Source organism: Cyprinodon variegatus, unplaced genomic scaffold, assembly GCF_000732505.1.
Source record: "Cyprinodon variegatus isolate N-32 unplaced genomic scaffold, C_variegatus-1.0 Scaffold86, whole genome shotgun sequence".
Classification (NCBI taxonomy): Eukaryota; Metazoa; Chordata; class Actinopteri; order Cyprinodontiformes; family Cyprinodontidae; genus Cyprinodon; species Cyprinodon variegatus.
This window is the reverse complement of record NW_015150539.1, coordinates 188060-197454: the sequence shown is the minus strand read 5'-3', so window position 1 is coordinate 197454 and position 9395 is coordinate 188060. Positions and strand designations below refer to the sequence as shown.

Below are 9395 nucleotides of genomic sequence, written 5' to 3'. Positions count from 1 at the left end.
ATAGGACTTAAAATAACCAGCTGTCTACTTGGACTTTGTCAGCTTATCAATGATCCACAATACTTGAGGATTTAAAAAAGCAACGTTTCAAGACAGGTACTTTAACTGCTTACTCATTTTACCACATAAAATGGAAATAATGTTTAGTGTTTACTCTCTGCTCATGTCAGTTATTTGTGTTTTTGCTCTTTAGCAAAAGAAACCTGAAAGCACATAAATAAACTAAATTACTTTTCCCACAAGATCTAAAATATTTTGGTTGTAAAAAGAAAAAGAAAACAAAAGCTCTTTAAAAATGAAGAATAGCCTCCTTGGACAACTTATTCTGCTCGCCTTCATAAGCATAATGGCATCTGGGTCGAGACAATACTTTGTCTTCAACCATGGGTTGAAATGGAACGAAGCAAAACTCTACTGCGAGAGGTAAGATGTTTAACCTTGTTCGGTGAAAGTATGGATGGATTAATTATGAATATGTACATTTGGTTAAAAATTGTAGATAGTTTAATGTTGCTTTGTTAAAAGAAAAGCATTATGGGAGTTTAGAAAATATAACAAAACACTGAGCCAGCTAGGAAAGAACAGCTAGAAGAAGAAAGGTGAAACAATTTAGATGTAAAATGTAATATTGTACCTAGCAGTGTTATCTAATGGAAGAATTAATTAGATAACCTTGGTTTTCTTGTCTTTATAATTTGTTATCTTTAGTTAATATAGAACAAGAAACTGAAAAAAGAAACAAGCTTGCTCTGATATTTTGGTCTGACAGTAGCTTATTGTCGTCATAAGCAACTAAATAGTGACATTTCAGTACACTGAAAAAAACAGCTAATTAGATTTACTTAAAAAAATATATTGTAAGTATTTGCATGCAAAGGATTTGAGTAAAATTTACTGCTGCAATGTCAAGTAACAATCACTTGCCAGTATCAAGTGAATTTTACTTCACTTTCCATAAGTCAAAACAGTTGTGAGGATATTAAATAGCATTTACTTAATTACATCGAAGATTTAAGTTAGATTAATTTAAACAAATGAAGTAAAATGAACTGCTTTTCATAGGCACAAACAGCATTTTACTCAAAATCTTAAAGCAACACAAAAACAAACAACCATTCACGCACGCACTCACACCTAAGGAGAAATAAGGGAAGCCAATTAACCAAGCAATTATGTTTTTGGACTGTTGGAGGAAGATGGAATAGAGAACTCATGCATGCAGAGGGAGAACATGCAAACTCCATGCAGAAAGACCCAGGGAATCAAACACAGAACCTTCTTGCTGCGAGGCGGCAGTGCTACAAACTGTGCAGCCCTCTAACTGGAATCGTACTTTTTAAATACACAATAAAAAATTTACAACCCTCTGAAACTGAGAGTTTCAACATTTGTTACAGAATATTTAACTTACACAAGCATGCTCAAAACAACTTCTAGGTGAGGGTCAGTACAGAAACAGCCACTTAAACTTTGAACAGTGGTGTAAATATTATGTATTCCTCTATTTAAATGAAAAAAGCATGTACAAATATAGTATTAATAGTAAAAATGCATTATGTTGTACTACATTAGAATTTCTATTGGAAAAAAGATAAGGTTGGTATGACTTATAAACAACAAATACACAGTATTTAATATACACCACATCCAACATAGATCTTGTAATACAGTCACTACTCACCAGAGATGGCAAAAGTACTCACTTTCCGTACTTGAGTAAAAGTACAGATACTTGTGTTAAAAATACTCTGGTAAAAGTGGAAGTACTGATTAAACTTCTTTACTCAAGTAAAAGTAACAAAGTACAGGCTTGTAAATTTACTTAAAGTATAAAAGTAAAAGTAGAAACCACTTTTTTCATGCCGTTGCCTACATTTTAAATGGATGTCTGCCAATAGGACTAGATCTCCGTTGTGTTCGTTTTCAATCATCTCGTCGTCCATGCTACTATGCTAACGCCACCGCCACCAAGCTGCAATGATTTGCCGCCAATGAATACCGCCGAATCTGTGGATTCATCTTGTAGTGGTGCGTCAAATGCAACGTAGATTCCCATCCAATTAGATTGAATTTGGTATTGATGACGTGAAAAAATAATAACGGTAACTCCATTGAAATGATTCAAAACTAAAGTAACGAGACAATTTTTTAAAATGTAAGGAGTAGAAGTAAAAAGTCGCCATAAAAATAAGTAGTAAAGTAAAGTAAAAATATCAGAAAAATCTACTTGAGTACAGTAACGAAGTATTTGTACTCCGTTACTTCCCATCTCTGCTACTCACATATGCAATACAAATCTGTCATGTTTGGCTTCAGGTTCCTAACCCACATGCAGAACACTCCGAGACTGGATAAAAGTTCAAAAGTTTATTTAGAAGATGGAATACAATAAATAAACAGATCCCAAGGGAAACTCGTCTGGTTACGAGTGGATTCTGAAATGCACACAGAGTTAACAGGTCCAGGACTGGTCACGAGTGGGTTCACTGCAGAGGGGGACAGAGGAGTTAGTGGAGGTCCAGGTAATTTGCAGGATGAGAGTGTGCAGGGCTGTACCTATACAGGAGTTGAGCTGAGCGGCTGAGGGGGGAACCTTGAGGGTCCAGAGGCTGTCGGCAGGCTGAGGGCTAGGCGGAGGCAGAGCTTGATTTGAGTGTTGGCAGATTACCGATTTGAGTTTCCCTTCCGGTTTCTTCAGAGAGCGGGCAGGCAGGTCTTTGACAGGAATAGTTCTCCAGGGTTAGGGTTAGGGTTAGTGTGTTGTGAATTGGCACTATATAAATAAACTGAATTGAATTGATTTACACGTTTGAATACTATAAGGAAATCTAAGTAAAACTTACTCTTTCCCCAAAATTCATATATTACATTGCATACAAGAGTTTACTGCACCAAAAAGTAATTTTTTTCAGTGTACAAGAGTAGATAAGTTGCTCCCGCTTTTACCAATGTACTGCAAATTCTACCAATTTAAACTTGTTTTCTTTTCTTAAAAGCCATTACACCGACCTGGCCACCTTTATCACCAAGTCAGATGTGGACAGTATTGACTTGAAGCCATATCTGGTGTGGATCGGCCTTTACAGACACCGGAGGTGGTGGCATTGGTCTGACGGATACTATCGTTCCATAAACTGGGACTGGAGCAATCGAAATTGGTGGGGAGGTTGTGCTGCCGTCCACTTTAATAACAAAAAGTAATGTGAGAGCTTTTTTCAGACAATATGAGCTTTGATTAACTTAGATTTTAGTTAAAATGCTGTTATTTAGGTTGCCATGTATCAATCTCCAGTTATGCTTACTGGGTTTTAATTTTTCTGAATATCTCTTTTTTTTTATTGTTGCAGGAAAGATCATTACAATCTAAGAATAAAAACCAGTATTTCTTTTTATGTAATTGTTATTATCCAACTTTACAGTAGGAAGACTATGAATTTGACATATAAGATTTAACACAAAACTTGTTTCTGATAAAATCTTCAATTTTTTTTGGAAAAGAATGATTGAATTTACTTTCAGATTAGGTACATCAGAAGTGTAAAACTCTTCTCGGATGCATTTAAATTCTCCATCCAGTTTTCCACAGAAAATGATGTAGCTGGTAAAAAAAAAAAAAACAGATAATGCTCAATGTATTATCATTGTAATGTAATGTCATTAGTGCTTTAGCTGTAATATGGTTGTTTCTTTCCAATCTAAAAAAGGAGACAGAATTCGATAAATTGTAGATGATTTAAACCATCCACCAAACTTTTACCAAAGGAAAAAGCAACATTTGTAATGCCAATGTGCTGAAATCCAATTGATTACTGTATATATTTTTTTGTACATTGGTAATTTACTTTGGTGCATAAAGATTAGTGTTATATTAATTTTTTTCTTTGTTTTCTCTAAAGAGTTTATCCCGTAAGTTGTGAAACTTATCTGATGTCTGTGTGTCGGGATAGAACTACCAACACGTTCGTAAAGGAAGCAAAGACTTGGGATCAGGCATCAGACTACTGCCACGATCACTATGTTGATTTGGCCACTTTCACAAAGGACGAAATGAATGACATTTTCACCGAGTTTGACTTTCCCATCTGGATTGGATTGAAGAAAACAGGTAATGACCATAGTTACAACCCATAATGATTAAAGATTATTGCTAATATCATGTCACCACATATGGCTAAACATATTTACTTAAAAAGTTATCAACATAACAGATATAACAGTGTTTCCGTGGTTCACTAAAAATCATTAAATTATTATTTTTAAATTAAGGCCTTAATTGGCCTTAATTTAAAAATAATATAATCTAAGAGCATTAAAAGAGCATTAAAAAACAATAAATTAGAGTTCCTCATTTCTATAAACCCTGCTTAAGTTTGAACTGTGGGCAAGAGACCCTCTTTGTCACTTCCGGTCCCCCTGCCAGTACATGTTTCATGCTCTTGTACAATTGCATAGGAAATAAGAAATTGGTAATAGCAGCACTTCACACATCTAAATGTCACAGATAAAATGTTATGAAACCATAAATGAAAACACAGGTATAAATAAATAAAAATGTTAAGGTCACTTCTAGCAGAACTACAACTGGTTTGGGGTCCCTATCTAGTCCAAGGTGGTCCTGCAAAGGACTGTACTGAAATAAGATGTTCCAAGATTTATACAGGATTAGCTAAATTCACTAATTAGTTCATTTATGCACATTTTCATGAACTGACATTGGTAAGCTTCGTTTTAGCCCCTGACTGACCTCGGGCAGACTGACATTTGATGTGTCCTGCCCAAGGATACAACTGAGAGAGTACAGGGTTTAAGTCTTCAGCTCATAATAGGTCGGACTTTAGACAATTGTTTTATCTGAGAAGGACTTTGGTTGTTAACTTCTGTATAGGTTTTAAATGGAAAATTATCCAAATTTGTTTTTTATTTGCAACTTTCTGTGGGAAATTGACCTATTTTAAGTGATGTTAATGTATTTGTCACTCACGTGGGACTAGAAAAACCTAACACAGGGTTAAGATGGGTCATTGATTTGCATCTTGCATCTCCAAGTGCTTAAAACCATCATCTTCCAACCACGGATTGTGCCAACATAATTGACAAATAGTCTTGAATAAGTTTGATAGGTGTTTAGAAAAAAACAAAACAAAAACAAGCAGAGGTCTGGTTGCCTCATTTTTAAACATATCTTGTGCTTTAATGATATGGCACACATATAGAATGGACATGTGACTCTCATACAGACTGGAAGAAGATAACCAGCTCTTCAATGGGCAAAAGATTGTATATCAGGTAACATAGAGGGGGACTAGATTAGAAGTCGATAACCTAAATGAAGACTTTAAAGCTAAGACTCAACAACCGTTGTCCAGAATGTGCCGGTGTACCTTGTGCTGACATTTGGCCAAAATCCTGAAGAAATAATAAAGAGACAAAAGTATTAGCACTCAGTGCTCCATTTGATACAGTCAATCACAATATGCCTTAAGAAAGGCTTAAAAATACTATAGGAATTAAGGGAACAGCACTAGGTTGGTTTAAATCTTATTTGTCAAGAAATTCAGATGAAGCTGACCTATTAAATAGAATACAGTCATGTTTTGAAGAAATAAAAAAACCTTGATGGCTATAAATGTTTTGCTTTTTTAAATAACTCAAGACAGATTTATTGTGTTTAGACCAGAGTTTTTTTAATAAGGAGCTGCTCTGTCAGTCGCTAAGTCTTAATGGCATTAAATTGGCCTCTAGACTTGTCATTAACATCCCATATTAACAAGGTTTAATTAATTTCCAGAATATTGAAAAAATATGAAATATTTTGTGCAAGGTTTATGCTGAGATATTTTCAACGGCGAAAAACTAACATAATAAAGATTAAATTCAGAAACAAATTAATGCCTCATATTGTTTTAATTGCATTTTTTTATTTAATCACTTAGTTATTAATTTGTATATTGTTCTATTTGTTTACTCATTTATTTATCATTTATTACCACAGAGTCCACCTTGTCACCCCAATACAATATTGAAATGAGAAAAAAAATCCCTCTGTTCGTTCATAGTCCTCTTTCTCCCTATCATTTTTGTAAAAGCATGTACACAAAGATAGACCATGCATTACTTTTAAACTAAATGACTGGGAGTTGAATTTAGTTTATTTCCCTTATTCTCTAATAACCTGCTGCAGTAGGGAAGATTCAGGTATGGTACCTGCAATGTGTGTCACACAAAAGTGTCACATATTCGGAATTACAATCAAGATATCTCAAATTTAATTCTGACTCGTCAATATTACTATTTAGATATGCAAATTATGAAATAGCCACCTAGTGCTGTCACTAAGCTGTCCAAAAATGTGCCTTCAGAATTCTGGGCAATGGCTCTTCTTGAAAAAGTTGCTTCAAAATGCCGCACAATATAGAAAGAACTTAACACTATGGGATGTGCGGAGAACACGAACTTTGTGAACTCGAAGACTGCTTCAAAAATCTGTGGTCAATTGCTGCGGGATAGATAGAATCTGTCTGAGATTGCTCTAATAGGCTGGAGATGTGAGGCACACTCATTTTTCCTTCCATTTTAAGCCATTTTTAAGAATTTTTAAAGTAGCAAAGTTAAAGTTTTTCTTCAACAACTTTAGGTGATGTGAACCAAAACCACTCATTCAAAATCTGTTTATAACTATTCTACCAGATGAGATAGATGATGCTCACCCTTAATGCTATTGACAGTCACACCATATTGATCCGATGTACTGCCCAATAATATGCATCTGTGGAAGGATCCAGAACTCTAAAACTACAGCAAGCTTTGGAATTCATTAGTTTTTTTCTTTTCTTTAAATATTTTCCATTTTATCGTTAATCATGAGGCACATAAATAGGATAGCATGGATATATTTCCTTTCATTACATTTGACACAGACCATCAGCTTCTTAGCGAGCTTAAGCTTTTCTTTCTGTTATAGATTCAGACTTATATGAACACTATGTAAACTGGATGGAAACTGGGCCAAGTGGAGAAGGTGATTGTGTGACCATCTCCTCACTGACCAATCTGATGGATACAAAGGAATGTGATGCTCGTCTTCCCTTCATCTGTTCCTGGAATGGAAAAAAAAGTTTTCTACTGGTAAAGGAGAAGAAGAGCTGGGAGGAGGCCCTGGAACACTGCCGCAGCCTGAATGATATTGGTCTTCAGTTCGATCTAGTCAGTGTGGAGTCTGGAGACGATTATGAGAACATGATGAGCACGGTCATGGAAGCCAACACAGATGAAGTGAGTTTAGTGGGGAAAAAATGGGGTGGCCAAGGGGTTGCAAACAGGATGTAAATACATGATTTCCCAGCAAGTTTATACTTAGACAACCTTTATTGTCATGTTTTATACAAAGGGTGTATACAGAATGAAATTTTGATGCTAATATCTTTTCAACAGTGAATGAGCAACTTACAATAGTGAAATTAACATTATCGTGAAATGAACATTAAACGATCATGCAAACTCATAAATTAGACGAGCAAATAAAAAAAAACGTGCAAGCAAATAAATGAGACCAAAATGGAACCACCAAAACACAGGCCAAGGACAAATGCTGAGCAAGATTGATACATGTAGATTGAATCCTGCATGGTATCAATCTGGGAAGCCTCCTGTAGGATATGTTCACAATATTGACGAAAATTCAGTAAAATTCTTCAGGCAGATTGGATACCTGCCTCCCATGTCAAGTTTCTAGTCAATCACAGCAGCAGCAGCAGCAGCTGAGACATATCACATTCAGATTTGTGTCAAGGAGTTAACTGATGAATCATTCTCTTACAAAATCAAGTGTAGTCCTGTTTATCTAATGCTTCATGGGGCCGCCTGTGGACCTGCTTTACAGTTGCCTTATCTCTGCTGCTTTTTCTGTCTATGTCTATGCTTTTTTCTCTTTGAACCCAAGTCGGTCTCTACAGATGGCCACTCACACTGAGCTGGTTTCTTTCTGAGTTTTTTTCCTGTTAAAAGGGAGTTTTTCTTCTTCACTGTCGCTTCAAGCTTGGTTCCTTGAGTCAATGAGTCGATGCAATCAACTGGTTTTCCTTAGATATGGATTGATTGACTTTATTGATCTCACAGTGGAGAAATGTACTTCGTTACGTCAGCTCAAATTGTCAAAGAAGAAGGATGTGCCAAATGAAGAAAAAGGTGCATGAGATATAGGGATGGGAGTCGAAAACCAGTTCCTGTTCAGAACCGGTTCTGTGTGTTCCAATTCCATGGCAACTTTTGGCAGCTCGTTTAACGATTCTTAACGGTTCTAGGCAGCGCCAGAGCCTAGCGCTGGGCAGCACGACTTACGTCATGTTTTTTACTCAAGTAAAATCATACTTGGTAAGCAAGTATGATGTGACCAGGTGTAAGTCTAGAAAAGCGAAACAAAAAAAATGTTGTCCCATGGGGTAAAGCAATCGAAAGTTTGGCTTCATTTTAAGGAAGAGAAAGATGGCAACAAGGCTCTTTCCAATCATTGCAAATTGCTTCCGGACAAAAGCTAAAGTTACGACCAGCATGGAAGGCAACTCTGGTAAGTAGTAAGTAGCTAGTTTAATATCACTGGCTGTGCTTAATGTGGTTCCTAGTAAATCATATGCCATTTCTGGAAATAAACCAATTTCCTACTTCTATTTGTGGTTGTTAAACATGCTACGAAGTTGCTCCGCAGTTCAGAGAGCGAGAGAAAGGTGACGCTCGTTTATTTTAAACCGGTTGGAGATGAGTTTATTTCCCGAAATTGTATAGTAATGCTTTTTTATTAAAAGGATGCCTTCTCCATTAGATTTAGATGACTGTGACGAGACAGGTAGCCTGGCTGGCTCAGAGGCTGGCAGCTCCTGTTCACTGCCTTCTGTTTTCACCGAGGCAGGCAGAAATAGAATGTCCCAGGCGAAAGTAGACGAATGTCACCATGCACTTACCAAGTTCATTGTTTCACAGAATCGATGAGAGAATCGGAATCGTGAAAATCTTATCAATTCCCAACCCTAATGGGATATATACATATATGTTTTTTTTTTTTTTTTTAACAATAGGATCATTATACCGCACCATTGCACAGAGTGTTTATGTGGATATTCATATGGATGCATATTAATATTTATATATATAGCTATTGCACTGGGTGTCAAATATAGCGAAGAAAAGATTTAACCAGAGCAAATGTCCGTCCAACTTAAAATGAACTTCAACGCAGTGTAAATAGGTTTGTTTTACATACGTTTTTTTAAGTATCCAATCAGAAAATCAAGCAGTGCTACCCATGCGCCACTGTGCTCCCTCAAATCCACAAAAAATATTTATGCTCACCTGGATTGCAGCCTCTACTTGTCAGGAGCTCAGAGGATTGGACCCAGAATTCA

The 9395-nt window shown here is 36.1% G+C and overlaps 2 protein-coding genes across 2 annotated transcripts in view; both read left to right on the top strand.

Moving 5' to 3' along the window:
* Positions 1-4131, top strand: LOC107083855 (C-type lectin domain family 1 member B-like). The gene is made up of 4 exons (XM_015373358.1): positions 1-96; positions 194-423; positions 2997-3197; positions 3897-4131. Exons 2-4 carry the CDS (start codon positions 296-298, stop codon positions 4129-4131), a joined length of 564 nt encoding a protein of 187 aa, XP_015228844.1. The 5' UTR covers positions 1-96; positions 194-295.
* Positions 4132-6965: 2834 nt separating this feature from the next.
* LOC107083867 (secretory phospholipase A2 receptor-like) overlaps positions 6966-9395 on the top strand; it is an 8548-nt gene continuing 6118 nt past the window's right edge. The window contains exon 1 of the mRNA XM_015373370.1: positions 6966-7272. Coding sequence (XP_015228856.1) covers positions 6994-7272 — 279 coding nt within the window. The 5' untranslated portion in view covers positions 6966-6993. The remainder of the gene's footprint in view (positions 7273-9395) is intronic.